Source organism: Anticarsia gemmatalis, chromosome 19, assembly GCF_050436995.1.
Source record: "Anticarsia gemmatalis isolate Benzon Research Colony breed Stoneville strain chromosome 19, ilAntGemm2 primary, whole genome shotgun sequence".
NCBI classification, from domain to species: domain Eukaryota; kingdom Metazoa; phylum Arthropoda; class Insecta; order Lepidoptera; family Erebidae; genus Anticarsia; species Anticarsia gemmatalis.
In genome coordinates, this window is record NC_134763.1 from 912694 (window position 1) to 930932 (window position 18239).

The 18239-nt window shown below is 35.8% G+C and overlaps 1 protein-coding gene across 2 annotated transcripts in view; it reads left to right on the forward strand.

Moving 5' to 3' along the window:
* Positions 1-16978, forward strand: part of Rat1 (5'-3' exoribonuclease 2 Rat1) — a 32373-nt gene extending 15395 nt beyond the window's left edge. For both annotated transcript variants that reach the window (XM_076126395.1, XM_076126397.1), the window contains exons 14-16: positions 454-644; positions 1027-1158; positions 13517-16978. In XM_076126395.1, coding sequence (XP_075982510.1) covers positions 454-644; positions 1027-1158; positions 13517-13953 — 760 coding nt within the window. In that variant the 3' untranslated portion in view covers positions 13954-16978. The remainder of the gene's footprint in view (positions 1-453; positions 645-1026; positions 1159-13516) is intronic.
* Positions 16979-18239: the final 1261 nt, after the last annotated feature.

An 18239-nucleotide genomic window follows, 5' to 3' on the forward strand; every position in this document is an offset into this window, starting at 1 on the left:
ACGTACTAGCTCGCCCGTGCATGCTCGCACGCATGCACGGGCGAGCTTACACACCGGAGGAGGTAGTGCGTGCACACGTAATATTGAGACAATTCTAACAAGAATCCAATAGCATTTTGACCCAACTGGGGATTTTGCCACTTCATAATCCTTCACTGTAATTGTCATACACAAATTGGATAATAGACTGAGTTTAACGAAAATTTATTTAGCTTGTACTCGTAAAAGGTTCATCTAAAATGCTCAGACTATGTAATTGTTTTTCGTAAATAATGTTAAATTATGTTACAGACTGAAACATTTTATAAGACACTCATTTGATACCAACGATAATAGGAAACTGTGACGCCACCGTATGTTTATACTAAAATGTGTTTTTGGCATTTCATAAAGAGCTGATTAGACTGAGAGTCAAAAACCCTATTGTATTTATATTAATTATTCTTTCACCAGTCAACTAGCGTCGCCCGTGATCGGTCTGCAGCCGGTGCTGGGCAACCACGTGGTGTGCGTGAGGTTCCTCGACCCCTCCTACGACAAGGAGTTCCCGGCGCGGCGGCTGGAGGGCGCCGTGCAGCCGCCCAGGGTGCTCAAGCCTGGCAACCTGTCGCACGAGGAGAATAGGAACTGGAGACCTCATATAGGTGAGATATTAGGCACTAGTTTTGTGGTATAGAATTGGCTTTGGAAGTTACGATAAACATATAAGTTAGATAGTTCTCGTAAGGTAAATTAAGTTTCTATGAGGCGTCTTAGTCAAAAGCGGTCATTGGTCGGTAAACGATCTGAGGGTCAAGCAACCCCTGGTGCGGTCATTTCATAGATGGGTTACGCATTGTGATATTTGAACGCAGTGTAATAACAGTCGTTAAGCCATGTCAAAGGTCTTTCGGGTGGCTTGAACAACTTTGATAATAGCTCGACGAAAATATTCCTACTTTTTCCAATTTAGTTTAGTTGTTCGAAAGTTATACGCTTACATACCAGTAATTTATTTCTATTTATATATGTAAATGATTGTCGTAGGCATGGTCCGGTCTCACACGATAGCATCTCTGGACGCGGCCGGCAAGCGCATGCTGGGCCACAACCTGCCGCGGCAACATCGCGACAACGCGTACGGCGCGGTGCCGCCGCCGCAGAGGCAGCAACAACACAGTGAGTATTACTATTATAACATACAATAATACACTGGCCTAGTCAGGAGACAGAATTGTGACGACGACAACTGTATATTAGGTCGGGGAAAAGTCTTTTCGCATTATAGTATGTACTAGCTGACCCGCGCAACTTCGCTTGCGTCACCTAAGAGAATGGGTCAAAATTTTCCCCGTTTTTGTCACATTTTTCGTTGCTACTCCGCTCCTAATGACCGTAGCGTGATGTTATATAGCCTATAGCCTTCCTCGATAAATAGGCTATGTAACACTGAAAGAATTTTTCAAATCGGACTAGTAGTTCCTGAGATTAGCGCATTCAAACAAACAAACAAACAAACAAACTCTTCAGCTTTATTATATTAGTATAGATGAACTTGTAATAAAATCTTTTCTCTACACAAAACAGCTCGATATTTGGGTATCTCACGAGCTCACTGAAAGAAACATAATGAAAGCTAATGAAGCGTGTACGCATTTGTGATTCTTGAAGCCAAAGAGATTTTATTACAAGTTCATACATACTATAATGCGAAAAGACTTTTTCCTCGACCTAATATTTTTTGAAAACTATTCCTCCTAGGTCTTATGTGCTCTCTGACACACGGAGGTCTATAACCGCAACTTCCTAACTTGGGATAATTACTAAGATTTTTTTGGGAGAAAAAATAAATTGGCGCGTCTCGGGATTCGACCGTGAGACCTCTGCGCGACGACTGGTCATACCGACCGAAGGTGTTTGTGAGAAGTGTAATGAAATACGAGTTTTTGTACATGTATTAGGAAGCATTTTGCTTGACTAGGAAATTGAACCCGTGACTTAACTAACCGCAACCGTATTCGAGGTTCTAGCCGTAGTGAAACAATCGGTCTGATTATGTTTCACGTAAATTCTAATAATTGGGTGTTTTCTATGTTGAATCTCGAAATGCGCGGCCACTATACTACTACTAAGTTCAAATACGGAAAAGTCTCACAATATATTTTTTAAAACATATCAACTCATACAAAAAACATTCACAACAATTTAAACCAAACGTAACACCAATTAAACATCAATAAAAAAAAACTAATATCAATCACCATAACAATAATATGAACGTTATTAAAAATTAATTCTCATCCGTCAACAATGGCGCGCCGCGTGACGTGTAATTGCGTCACGTGACGTCACGTCCTCCCCTCACGCCCCTCTCTCGCCCCCCCTCAGGGCACGGAGGGTGTACGTCAGTTCGTTAATTGGCCGTCAGAGGGCTCGCACGTGGCTCACTGGTAATGACTTGATGATAGACAGTTTTAGTTTTATTTGATTTATGATTTTTTATGCCATGTTATATGGGAATGAATAGGATTGTTGGAGAAATGTTTTACGTATATAAACTTGGAAATCACATACACCTGTTTACTAAACAAAATTTATGAAAAACACATACAGCTGTCTAAAATGAGAGGCTGAAGAAAACTTGTTATTTTCCTCTAATTTTAACATTTAGAACGAACAGATAATATTTTTTATTTAAGAGATTATGAATCAGGGTGATTAAAAATGGGCCACAGAGGAAAACTACCCTAATTATTCAATATATCTGACTTCAATGAAAGGAATCATGGTTTAATTTTGAAAAGGAAAACTTCGCTTTCGAATACCTGAAATCAAACTTTCAACATAGAAAAAAACATATCAAGACACTATTTCACTTAGCCAATCGATAGGTCATTAATGAAAATAAGATCCTTCAAACACACATAATATCTTAAAACAAAGGAACACCCTGAAATTCAGCATTTTGTACTGATTTGACAAATAGAATGCACTGTTTTGTGTATCGTATACACAATTAAATGCTTATATTATTATGCTATTTTAAAGTTATATCTGACTTCCTCTAACTAAATTGCGGGTTAAAACCAATATTTATATAATTAACGACAAATGCGGCTATAATGTAATGTGTTAACATCAATAAACGTTACCACATAGCCTCAGGTTACATACGTTCAACCCCTCGTGCAGGGTTGATTGTGTCATTACAGGAGCGATTCACTTACGATCATGTCGCGCCGCAAGGCATTGTAACCTAAGTAACTATGCGAAAGTGTGTTGTTCTACGTGAGAATGGCTTTACAGATTTGGGTGAAATTTTGTGGGTGTAAAATTATGTCCCGGGGAAGACTAGTTTCTTTGTGTTTTTCAGTAAATTTGAGTTATAACTACTGGTTAAAGCTAGAATTAATCATAATTTTCATGGAAATATCATCCAGGCAACCATAGATGTAGAGAAATGTTTAGATGTAAAAAGGGTAGCAAGAATGAAATAAATATCGAAAAAGTTACTCCCCGGTTTCTGAGGTACATTTAGCGGTATTTTATCTATTAAATAGCGTATAAAACTCATTTAAAAAAACGCTATTGAATAGATAAACTACCGCTAAATGTACTCAGAAACCGGGGGTAAATGATGTTATGTGTTAACATCAATAAACGTTACCACATAGCCTGAGGTTATATTCTGTTCACCCCCTCGTGCAGGGTTGATTGTGTAATTACAGCAACGATTCACTTACGATCATGTCGCGCCGCAAGGCATTGTGACTTGGAGTTATTTTGATTTGTGGGCGGAGTGTGGCTTGGTAACTTACACCCTTAAGTTACTGATAAGTGTAGGCATTTTAACTGTTGCACTGTTCAAGGCTTCATCATAATATTATGTTTATTATATTATATTATTGTGAGAAGCTCGTAGCCAAGTAATAACAGCCACATAGACTGATTTCTGAGGTAAAGTTCCTAGCCGAGGTTGTTTTGTAGACGGGTGACCATGTTATAGATACCGAGATCCTCCGTGTTTAGGAAGGCACGATAAATTGTGGCTATCATGTTCGAGGATCTTTGACAGTTGTCAGAAGTCCGAGACTGAAAGCCGACTCAATCTCAATGTGCTCCAATCCAACTGGCTGCACATGTATTTAGATAAACACGTGGAAAGAAGGCTTTATTATCCCTTGCCATGTAACGGGTAGGTAAGATCCTTAGAATAATAAACTATATAACTCTGAACAACTAAGCATTACTGGACAAAAAAAAATATCTTGACCCAGGATTCGAACCCGAGACCTATGCGTGATAGTCGCATAGTCGCACCACAGATGCAGTCAAAACAAATTACTATAGTCCCTAAAACCACCCTTAAATTAAGGGTTAACGATCAACTCTTGTAAAACACGTTACCTCCGGCTATGAAATTATTGAAGTTTAACTCCTCCCTTATAATGTATAGGGGTGTAAACTTGTACTACAGATTGTTGTCTAGCCCTTGTGGCTCAAGCCGCCTGAAGGCTTATGACTTGACTTGACTGGTTTCATTGATTTAGTATGTCGTTTTTTTTAAGGACCTGATATGTAATATTGTTTGACAAAATAATTTTAACTGAATGTTTTAAAAAGTAATAAGTGTTCTAAGGTTTTTTCGTTTTATTTCGGGAGTTTTACTATATTCTACCTATAAGTAAAGAATAGTTCTTTTGCTAACTCTCATAAAAATAAGGCGTTTACCATTGTATACGATAAAAACTACCGCGAAAATGAATGACTATTATTCCTAAGACACTATTGTCACAACATTTTACTCCTACTTCCAAAAAACTATGTTTACTTCCTCAATTATCAAACAATAGGCGAATCCATCAACAACTCGCCTACACAACACTAAACAGATAATCACAGCGCATCACTATTAAAAAAAACAAAATTACAAACCAATAGCCGACAAATGTATTCCATTCGAAATTCAAATTGGCCAATCGCTCGCATTCACGTTAAATAGCGCGCGAGAGCAAACAGGAAGTGCGTAGGGACGCGCCATTGTGTGTTGCCAGCTACGAAAATAATAATTATAGAGGGTTGCCAACAATGGGTTGGGATTTTTTTTAAATATCGTGGCTCAAGTGCTTCCTATAGAGGATTACGGATACAATGTCGGAAGTTTTTTTTAGTTGTTTTTTTTTCATTTTGTTACTCTTAACCAGGTGTTTTAATATGGGCTTAAAGCTTTTTACGTAATCGGATAAAGATATCGCCGATCTTTGAATGTGGGTTATTTTGCAGTGTTAAGTATTGTACTCTTTATTTTTTATAGCGATGAGTCCACTTGAAAGATACCTATTTATGGTGTAAAAAGTATTTTAAAAGGTTTGAATGTAGCTTGAATTTAAAAAATTTTTGGTCGAATTTTGCACTAAGGATTATATGAAGATTTTGTGAGTCTCCTAGCTCAGATATTAACATTAATTATGATCGATTTTGAGGCACTCTTAGCTAGTTGCGCTTGCCGGTTGATGTAAACGATCTGTGGGTTAAGCATCCTTTGGCGTTGTCATTGCATGGGTGGTATTTCAATGGAGTATCGATGTGATTTTGGGGACACGTAAAAAGTCGGATTTTGCTATTGTCATTTAACTTAATAGTCATTCAGCCATGCTTAAGGCCTTCAGGTGGTTGAACAACTTTGACACTAGGTTGACCCAATCATCACATCTACGCATTGCAAAAAACAATTAAAAATATTTACATCTTATGATACTATCTTTATTAATGAAATTATTTTAAGAGTAATAATTTCAACCTTTGATCAATCAAACCTAGAACCCAATAATAATGCTTAATTCCCACTAAACCACCAAACCGATATCGCAATAAATTTCATATCGACTACTATCATCAAAAGTCACTTTAAAACGACTCCCAATTATAATTAAATTAATCGAATATAAAAAATAGTATTATTATAACCTCTATAGCGGCGTGTTAAGGGTTGTTTTTGCATGGCATTAGGTAGTAGGCAGGGGATGACGGCACACGGCCCAATTACCAGTTTCCTCCCCTATAAGGGGTAGAATTTAATTGAACACGGTTATTTTATTTCAAGATTGACGTGTGTATGTTTATGATTTAGAATGTATGGAGATAAGCAAATACGACAGCTCACTGGATACGAATTTAGGATTTATAATTCCTAGCAGAAGAAAAGTATTTCGAAGCAAACCTCTTGTAAATTGCTGGGATTAGCACCTGGGTGTTCAAATTTTCTCTTTTTACCACCTTCAAAAAAGGAGAGGCTACTATTTTTTATATAAATGGTTAAACAACATTTATGCGAGGATCTAAAAAGTACTAATTTAGTGTATGTTTGAAGCTAAAGTCTTCAGTTATCTCCACGTTACATTTCATCATATTCGTTATAGCCCTGAAACCGTTACAGATAGACATACTGATTTAGCATTTATAATATTCCTGTAGAATATGAAGATGAAGAGTAGACATTATGAATATCATTTAGAGACTTACGCGAGGCTTTGGTCATTTCATCCCGCTTAAAACTTATCCCGCGGGATAAGATGTCCACGTTAATATTTTTATTAATTTTCTTTAGTCAACTCATCCCACTATAAACGAAAGGTAAAATGTACTGTATAATTTGAAATATTTGTACATTCGTGAACAAAAGTGTTTGTTTGTTTGTTATAGTTGCTATAAATGTGGTCTGAAGTTTATTACAGTAGGAGATGAAGTTAAATAAATATTCTTTTTGTGTTTTAAGCTGTATATTCAAAAATGTCTGATGAATTAATAATTATTTCTCTATATATTACTCACTTATTTATCTATATATTTTATTTTCTTTCTTTTTGAAACGACAACTCCCGCTCTAAGAATTGCTCTTGTGTCCGGGGACTTTTAGAAACATACAAACAATGGACACAAAGTACAACCAGACCCGAAACAATCATTTATGGAAAGCAAAAATAATTGTTCCGTGTCAACCCAGGACCTCCCGACGCGGTGGTATCGGCGTGGCGACTTAAACCACTGCGTGGCGCAGTGGTTTAGGAGGCAGTCAAATCAATATGCTTAATCGATAACATTTTGGACATTGAATTTGTGGCTTGGCGTGGCGGGCACGGCGAAGTGTTTATATATTTTTTGATATGCCCGTTCCATATTTCTACAACATTATTATATTCGCTTCGCCTTTGTTCCAAACTATGTTGGAGTCGGCTTCCAGTCTCCAAGATGCAGCTGGATACCAGCGTTTTACATGGAGCGACTGCCTATCTGACCTCCACAACCCAGTTATATTTCTACAACATTATTTTGTCTTATTCATTTGCTGGAATTTACACCAACCTGAGAGTGCCGAATTTTCGAATAAGATTTTTTTTTCACACTGAGAATTAGCCCTAATGCGCGTGAACCACTTTTTATCAAGTCTGTACAAATCGTAAAATATGTCAGCGGGATGAGTTGTCCGATTCAAAAATTGTACTAGGACAACTCATCCCGCGGGATGAGATCGAGCGGGATGAGTTGACCAAAGCCTCACTTACGCTTGATCCTTCCGGCAGCCTGAAAACAATATCTCAAAATACAATATTATTATGATAAAAACAAGGAAACAAAAATAGTTGTTACGGGAATAGAGAATGGGTAGGGACGCAACGATATTACGGATGCTGGAGTCCGTACATAGAAAAGTGAACTACTATATTTAATTAGATTTTTGAGTACCTACTTCTTCTTCTTATCGTATGGTTAGTGGTCAACCTAGCGTCAAAGTTGTTCAAGCCTTTGACCTTTGAGGTGGCTTAACGACTGTTATCTTAGATCATAACAACCAGGACCGACTTTTTAACATGCCCTTCGAAGCACGAAGACGCCCAATTTAAATACCACTATACAGTCACCCATCTACGGAATGACCGCGCCAAGGGTTGCTTAACCCGGTTCTTTGGGAGTACCTACTTACATGCTTTCTTCTTCGTCAAATAATATCAGTGTAAGTACTATATTACTTCTGTTATCTGACTTACAGTAACGCGCTACATTCAGAGTCTGAACAGAAATAAATGTTAATTTATTTCTTTTAAATTAACAACTCCCAATGAGATAGACATTTCCCTTCTTTTAATGTCACCACACACTCACGAAAATCTTTTCTATAAAAGTGAACGTAGCAATCGGGCTTTTGGTGGCTCTTGAGCTTTTAACCAGGGAATCTCGAACAACAATCACAAATAGAAATAATCTAATTTTAACGCAGTATTTTCAAAATGGTGACAGCTTTAGGAATATCGCCACTCAAATACGTACTGGAATTAAATATTCACATATTTTTTCTACTCTTTCTCACCTAAGCGATAATAGTGCCATTTAATTATTTATTTTAAACACATTAATATCTAAAAATGCTCCAATAAATCTAAAACACAGACACAGCGAGCAAGTGAGCCGTGAACCAGTAGGTACCTCTCAGGTGCTGAACCCCAGTGCCGTTCCGTTTCACGTGCTTGAGCACGCGTCGTCGTGCCTCTAATTACGCTCCGTCTGCGACAATGTCGAGTGGCGGCTCGTTTATTTTTTATCTGTGCTGCAGGGGGGATCCAAGATGGATGCTTCGTTATGCGTGATGCGTGATTTCTTACGTGTCGGTTGATTTTTTTTTTGGTTGGATTTTGCTAATTGATTGAGGATTGTTGTATAAATTCTTTCAATATTTGTCAACATGTTGTTCTTCGTTAACTATTTCATCAGTTTGTCATATTGTCTATCGTATCGATGTGGTGTTAAAATGGCTTCTCTCTCCGCTATATTCTGGTAAATTATGCCACACACTATAAGTAAGCAGGCTTCTCTTAAAATAATACGTATTAAATACCTACTTACTTATTACTTTTATTAAAAAAGCTTATCTTACATTTCGTAACTTTTCCCATTATCTATTTTTCTTGACGTTTCGGCTACACCTATGAACTGGCGAGCAGTCCATCACATACCGTTTTGACTACCAACTTAGTATTCATAAGCTTAAGATCTGCATTCTTTAAAACCACGCTTATTTCTCCTCAAAAAACATTAAACAAATCTACTAAATATATATCTTGATATTGGTATGACTCACTATTCATAAACTTAAGATCTACAATTTTATAGAACCAAGTTTATTGTTTGCTCCAAAAATATACACAAAATTTTCAAAATATATATTTTGATATTGGTATGATCAAAAGCGCGGTGGTCCTGGGCAGGGAGCGCCGGGTGCTCGAGTTGTTCTCAGACGAGGAGTGAGACTTGTAATGAGACTGTAGCCGCCAGCGATACCGATGTCTCATTCAAACATCAAGGAAATATAACATTTCACGGTTTGCGTGACAACTTGGATACTTTATTGTTATTGTTATTTTGAAAGAAAGAGAGTAATGACAGGTCTTTTTTCTTTACCTAACTAAATTAAAACTAAATAAGACCTAGACGCTTTTTTTAAGTATCATGTGTTTATGAATGATTTGTCAGTTTTTAAGATATTATCAATTCTGTCTTTCTTAAAGTCCCTCAATATATTTGCGGATCGCACAAATAATTATTCCGTGTGGGATTCGAACCAACACGACCTCCCGACGCAGTGGTAGCAAGTGAGGCGACCATCTTAACCACTTAATGAAGGTCGTCAATAGCTCGACACTCTACTACCAGCTGGTAGACATTTGGACTTCGCAAATTTTTCATTTTTTTAAATTTTAATCAGCGCCTCTATCGGACTCCGTAAGAACTATTTTGGCAGGATATTTTAAATCAAACTCTCGATACTCGACAGTACCTACTCTACATAATTGCGCAACATAACAGCAATACAAATGTTTTAAACTTAGTGTTATAATCCCGCCATATAACCAGTAGGTAGAAGAGCTACATAGTGTAAGGTAGGCGCTATAATTTGGGCGCGCGTCGCTCGTCGCTTTGACGCGAACGTGTCGCGCCGCGCCCATTAGGTGCCTATTATGTCTCAGACCTACACTTTTATTTTTACAACTGTGGAACATAAGGGTGGTTTTCCATTAGGTACTGCAGTTGTATGTTTAAGAGAAAAGTAGACGTTTGTTGTCGCAATAAAGACTGTGATTTGTATACAATACAAAAAAATATTATCACACATTATTATATACATTATTTATTCGGCTTGAATATTAAGAAAGAAATATGATAATAGCTAAAAAACTTGAGAATTTTGTGGCAATTTTGAAAATTATTTTATTCTTTTGACACGTTTTGCTACAAACTGTTTGAAAGTTTGTTATTGGTATTGGGTACCCCAAAATATTACACAGATAATGGTAGATAGGAATAGATTCGATTAGGTTCCATGCTTTAAAAGTTTTGCGCCATTATAATATGCCTTACATTTACCAAACACCTTACCTAGTTGGGTTTCAAAAAAATAACAGAATAAAATAATCAGTATAATATTATACTACCCAGTGAATACGTGCCTTTAAAGTGCAAGTTTCGGCTATATAAAAGGACTCTTGTGGAGTGAAAGAGGATTTTTTGACAGTTTCGCCGCCCCCAGGATTTGACTGTACAGTTTTACATAGATCCAGTCAGCGTTACTAACGAAAAAGGAATTAATTAAAGCTGTTTTTATGTAGATATTGTTTTTAACGTATACCTACTGTATTTCGTAGCTCAATTTTTTGATGGTGAAAATATCCTAAAGAAAAAAAAGTTCTATGTTCGTACTAGTAGTCTATGCAACTACGGATCATGAAGTGGAGGATTCTATTCCAGATTGGGGCAAAACGGTAAGTTTATTAATTTCTGTGAAATACTCTCAGTAGTAGTACTCACTACTTTGGTAATGTGCCCTGTACATGGGCATACATATTGGTGGCATGGTATAAAAACATTTTCTAAATAATATAAAATATTTTGACAATACAAAAAGGCCTAACCCGTCCCTCAATACGGAAGGAGACTCTTACTCAGGAGGGTGTAAATTTATTAAGACAAAAAAGTGAAATTTGTTCACTCCTATTTAAAAGTTCCTGCAACACGGTATCTTCTTAATTCGTTTTTAAGAACAGTTAAGTAAAGTAAATATATTTTAAAAGCCTAAGGTTGTTACATTTACATTAAGTAATATACGTAGATACTTACTATCGTAGTTAGTAGTCTAGTACGGTGTGTAATAGTAGCCCCACGGTGGGCGCCAACAATGCGAGCTAATGGCGTCGCCTCGTTGCGCACTAGTCGGCACTAGTCACACTACACACGGTATTATTAACGTACCACCATTTATATACGTGTAATATATACATATGTATTGTCTGTGTTTGTTATATATACTTTAGGTAGTATCATTTATAAGTGTCTAGCCCTATAAATGATATGAGGACTTTAGATATTTGATGGTGATATCTTTTAAGAAACGGTTTTAGAAACCTGTAATTAAAGAATAACCTGTAATGTACGATTTTAGGAAAGAGAGACTGTTATAGGTAGTATTAAGTAGTCTATTATTGTTTTAAACAACTTTATTTTGTTATCAGCATTAATTATTTCTCACTTTACGAAAAGGTTTGGTGTTTTTGAGTCGGTAACTTCAATTTCTAATAAGAAGAATGTCAAAATCTGACAAAAGTGTACGTAATAAAAGCAGATTTTAACAGCTTAATAATATGACACCTATTTTATTTCCTTACTTTTCTGCAAACCGCATACTTTTACATGTTTTGATCTTATTAGCTGATGAAGGAAAAATACTTAAAAATGCACAATACACAGGTTTTACTTAGCATTACTAAAACTTAGTAGTAAATACAAAAAGAATTTTTTTTGCGGAATTAAAGACAGAATCAAGAAGATATAGCTAGGAAATTCCACGCCGAGACCTTTGTGTTAACCACATTTAAAGAAAATTATAAAACGTGTTCACCCCTCATTAATCCTTCTTGACAGTGAAGGAGCATTGAACAAAATCAAAGGTATTAGAGACATGCTAGTAATCTGTGTGAGGTAATACTGAGCGATGTAGAGTGCGGTACTTACGACAATTTGTTATGTACTGGTACTTAGATACTGTCGTTCAGGAGGGAAGGGCTGGATGTGGCTAATATCTTCAAGAATTTGTCATTTTCTAAGCCTATATTATGCCTTATTATACATTAAATCATTTATTTATTATGTATTTAATCCTCTACTGAGACAGTTTTGTACATTTTAGCTTAACATTTGGCACTTCGTACCGAAGGACTCAGTACACTACGTACTTTGAATTTCTAGCATCTTTATTCACCAGTGGCAACTCTAAACAATCCCTTATTTAGTAGTCGTTATATTATACGTTTTAGTCATACATAAAGAATTTAAAAAAAATAACGACACAAAATATTTTGGTTGTGTTCTCATTTTCTGACGCAAACTGCTTTAGTGTAGATGTAAACCAACCAAAGGTTACAAAGTACCTTAGGTACTCTATCTAGATTTCTCTTTTTTACATCTTAAAATTGTTAATATCGATTATAATATAATAATGACTTGAGTAACATACTGTTGTCAATTTTTCACCTGATTTATTCAATGTCTTCAAACATAGACCCACCGAACAGCAACAAACATAACTAACTATAAAACAAAAAGCAGCCATCAACTCCATCGCGATTACATGCACAAAGCGACCGATTAAACACTCGCCGTGCGATCCGCGCCGCAGCGACTTTTAGTCGAGTGCCGAGTGTCGCAATACGACAAAAAGCTGCGTTTATATTCATACAGGTGTCGCTATCAAAGATGCTACTTGCAGGAACTTCTTTCAACGACTTTTTTCGGAAGGAGATATTTTTTTTCGCGTTTTTTAATCTGTATTTACATAGTTGGCTTAGTTTACAACAGCCGCACGAATCTCTGAGGTTAAGCAACGGTTGCCGAGGTTGTTCTGTGGATGGGTGACCATCTTATACATATCGAGTTCGGAAGGCACGTTTAATTGTGGATCCCGGCTGTCATTTTCGAAGTTCTTTGACAGTCGTTAACAGTAGTCAGAAGCTTGAAAGTCTGACAACCAGTCTTACCGAAGGATATCGTGTTATAACCCAGGTAACTGGTTTGTGGAGGTCACATAGGCAGTCGCTCCATGTAACACTGTTATCCAGATGCATTCGGTGAGACTGGAAGCTGACTTCAACATAATTTGGAACAAATTTAGAACAAATGTTAAGCTAATATATATAATTATATATCTGAATTACATAGTTGGTGATGGTTTCAAATGTAAAGTTGTTAGAATTTGGTATAGGTTTCGTCTGTAGTACAATAGATATTGTGGGAGTATGTCTCGGGTTGTTTAAAACCATACAAAACATATATTTATGGAATCCTTTTTTGTGGTTTGGTTGTAATTCGTGTTCGTTGTTTTTATGGAAAAATTAAATGTCCTCCAGAGACCCTATTAGTGCACTGCGCAGTTGTATTTACAGAAAACTGTTTGATCGTGTTAATTATAAAAATAACTTTGTTTTTCTTGTTACAGATCGCTCACAATCTTACGGTCCACGACCAGGTGGGTATGTACCATTCAGTCAAAACCAGGACCAGGGGCAAGGCAACCGCGGTTATAACCAGAACAGAAACTACCAGAGCAACCACGGCTACAACCAAAACAACCACGGTTACCAAGGCAACCACGGCGGCAACCAGGGCGGCAACCAAGGCGGCAACCGATCAGGTTACGGCCAGAATAATTCCAACAGATTCGGTTCTGGTTATCAGAGAAACCAAGGGCAGTCGCAAGGGTACAGCTCTCAGGGTAACAAATATGGTGGTCATCAGACCAGTCAGGGGTACTCTTCAGGGTCAGGGGCTCAAGGGTACAGCAGCCAGGGATCAAGGAATAGGTACAATAGTGATCAACAGCAGTCAGGATCTAATAGGAGGTATCAGAGCAATCAGGGAGGGTCCTGGCGTTAATACTAGTGTAGAAAGACTTTTTTATAAATTATATGGTGCCGATTTTAATGGACTTATTTTAATCTCAATCATGAAATCTTGTTGAAGTAAAGATTAGATAGATAATTATATATTTAATTCAATTTTTCTTCCACTGCTTCCATAATGAGAGGTAAATACTAGACATAAACATAAGTTTGTTATGTCGTTCTACTCTTTTCTTCTTCCTAAGTGATCTACGCAATATAGTGTAAAAATGTATTGAGATTAAAATAAGTTACCTTGTGCAGGTTGTTAGAAATAGTCATTTCTAGAAACCCGCGCCGTCGTAATTGAAAAACTGAATTTCTTTCAAAACAGCGACCATTTGTCAAGAATTTGACAAACTTAAAAACGTGATATACATAAATATAAGTTGTGTCCGTTATTGTATGTTTGTAAAGTTCCCTGCGACATAAGAGCTATTTTTAGTGAGGGACTACATTTAATTTTTGTTTATCATTTTTAAAAAGACAACTTTCGCTCTAAGAATTGCTCTTGTGTCGCGTGGACTCTTACAAACATACAAACAACGGATACAAAGTACAAAGAGACCCGAAACAATTATTTGTGGATCGCACAAATAATTGTTCTCGAACCCACGACCTCTCGACGCACTGATAGTGGCGTGGTGACCGCCTTAACCACTGCACCACGGAGTCTTATTAATTTAAAAAAAAACTGATATACTCATAATGCTTGAAGGTGACTATTTCTACAGCTAAAAATCGGCACAAATGTGTAAAAGAAATGATAAACAAAAAATCTTGTTGTTAATTATTCTCCAAGGAGTCTTGTTGAAGAATATTCCTGAAAAACGACGTTTACAATGCTCAGTTTGTAGTACGTGTTGGAAATTAAACCCAAGTTATTGATAAATAAGATATATATTTCTGTACATGAAAAGTTGCTAGTAAATAAATTTAACCCGTTAATGTCCCACTGCTGGGCAAGGGTCTCCTCTCGTAATGAGGGAGGGGTTAGGTCTTCAATCTACCTCGCTTAATGCGAGTTGGGTGGTAGTTTATTGCAAAGAACAAAATGTTGAATGTGTGTTAATTCTTTTTTCAATAGAAAAACCCTAAAACTGTCATTACAACAGCTGTTAATTTTTCTAATAAGATGTCTTAGCCGAAAGCTGAAGGCAGATTGTTTGCAAACTCCCATAATGTTTGTGAACTTAATACCCCTGTACAGGTCTTTGAAATAGAATATTTATATTCACAAGGTGTTTAGCAGACGGTTGTCTAAACGAAATAGGTATCTGGGGGGTTACTCTTTAGAGAATCGAATTGGATTGACTCAGATTCGAGCTTATGTCAAATCGTACTTTAAAATCTAAATCAAACAATCCAACAATACTTTAAACCAGCGTTCAAATTATGCGCTATTTTTCTCTCACCGTCGTATTTTCTATTCAGTAGTGGTCTAGAGCAGATGCCTACGTATGGAAAACCGTCTGTCTAACACTATATATACATATTTTTAACCTAAATGCCATAGCATTACTTTTAAATATGACTAACACATGACAGTATTAGTTACTAAGCTGACCTGTAAACTTCAATTCTTTTCATAAACCCCTTTTATAGGAAATTAAACAATATATCCAATGTTTAAATTAAAATATCGTTATTATAAGCACTCATTATTGAAGCAACATTATAACCAATTATAGGCAAAAAAATATTAATATAAAAAGGGCTTATATCATATAACAAATACCTGAGACATATGCCTTTTTGTAATTGCATAAATAAATTATATTCACAGCTCCACTTAAATGATTTATTTAGTGGAAGTTATAAACAAAATTTCCAAGACTGTAATCGTAGATAGATGAATAATGTTGTATAGTACAATATAGCGTTTAGGCATGAGTGCACGATTTTGATAATAATTAATTAAACACAACTTTAATTAAAAGCTTACTATATTGTCAAACACCTGCCTACACCTCCAGTTGCAAGGGTTTACGAAAAACTATTAAACTCGTACTCGTAAAAGGTTCATCTAAGATGCTTACACTATGTAGCTTTTTTCGTAAATAATGTTGAAATTGTAATTATTACAGACTGAAACATTTTATTAGACACTCATTTGATACCAACGAAAATATAACATAGTGACGTCACTACGTCGTATTTCTATACTAAAATGTGTTTTTGACATTTCATAAAGAGTAGCTGATTTGACTGGTAGCTACCCTATTGTTAATCATCTGTCAGAATCGTGTGTCTCGTGTCTGAAACCATGTGTTAATACGAAGTCAATTGTAGCAAATCAAAATCGTTTTAATATTTATATAATGTTGCGTATAGCCAAGTTATGTAAAGTTTTTAATACGCTAGAAGTCCCTTTGTTAACCCTTCACTCCTAAAGAATATAATATGTACGAAAATAATGTTCTTATTCCCGCTGTATCTTTACTTAAGTTATTATATGATTTTTAAATTGATTTACTAAATTTATTAAATTACAAATAGTCGGTCTGGCTTTATGTATTTCAAATGTAGACAAGGAGAAATATCAAATGCGTTTAGTATTGTGTTTTTAGTTTACAAAATGATGACATGAGGAAAATTGCTAGCTAGTTTAAAACAATAAATACTAGATTTTATTTATGAAAAAACTCACTTCAGTAAGGTTTGCTACATATATTCGGTTCGGCACGTTCGGTTCGGCAATATTATCGAACTGCAAAACCGGCTCGACTCACTTGTTCGGCTTGTGCCGATCGGGTTCATCTACATATTATTATATTCGGTTTTGTCGCCCGGCTAGGCCAATTAATGCCGTACCGAATTTGTGTAAACAAGCCTTATTAAGCATAATCGGAATTTGATTTTTATACAAAAAGTAGCTATACAAATACAGAAGTTATAAAATTTTATGAAAATTCATCCATAATTTGATTATTTATATTTCATATGTTTAATGTTAAGATTAATTTTGTGAAAATGTTTTGGCACGTATAGAGAGATAAATAAAAAATATTGACACCGAATTTTATCTTTTTTATTATTACCTACCCTATTTCACTTTCAGCTGACAACAAAAATGTAGTATCATGCTTAGGAAACTCAAACGGCAGAATTTGCTTTTTTTACACGAGTAAAATCTATTTGTGGACTGAAAAAGTCGACACAAGAAGGAAAATTTTGGTTGATCGATCTACCACTGAAAATTTATCAGGACACTATACAGGATCTAAAATCGTGAAATAGACAAAAAGATACCGATCCTTAGCAGTGGGTAAAATTAAACTGTGAATGGTGAAGAGCAATCGCGTCGAGTAAAACTCAACACTCAACATCGAGTGAAACTGAATATAAGTACGAACAATAAGAGTAAATTTTGAACCTCAGCGCCGGTTATAACCTTGAAAAATTCAAAATAATAATGAACAATTTGCAATTTAATAATGTTTTTTCACCTCCTTAAATAAAACCAGTATTATCTTAAAACGCAATGAATTATTATCACTCCATTACACGCAATACATGCTTACCTGGACATGAAAAAAAAAACTTAAAAAATCACCGTTAACTTCATTCATACTCAAGTGGCTCCCTTTACAAACGTCTCATTGTAAAAGAAATGTTAAAAAGCAAAAAAACTATTGATCGTTTAAAAAAGCGCGCCACTTGAAAACTCTTTGTCAGCCATATTGGAAAACGTTTTGACATGTGAGGCTAATGAAAAAAATGAGTTTTTAATTGTGGCCGGAATAGAGAGGGTTAAGGTTAATCGCACGTCAATCAAGCCGGTTAATATCGATTTATTTATTAGATTTTGAAAATAATAGTAGGTACCTGGTATATGTTACCTACGATTATTATGTTATAATATAACGCTATATACTTAGTTACTGTGGGTACAGCGAAGAATAGCTGAAAATGAAGAGTAGGTTCAAATATATTTTTTATTCGGTAGATATGAGATTATTTCATAGCTCTCTGATCATTGACTCTCAAAATAGTCTTAGATTAGGCAAGATATCACAGTTTTCTAGACATAAATTTTACTTATTATCACAGATGCTCGGGGTCTAATTCCAAGCAACTTGATTAGTCGTAGGAGTTTTCTTAAGTAGTTCTACTACCGAGTGTTATATCTGACATTTAGAAATGTTAATGTAGAGTCTTTGGAATAATCTCTACCTAATAGAAATTCAATAAAAAAGCAACCTCTTGTGAATATTTCAATATAAAGCCCCAATTAAAGGCCAAGTCTAGAATCAAACGGCTAAATCTAGAATGCATTCA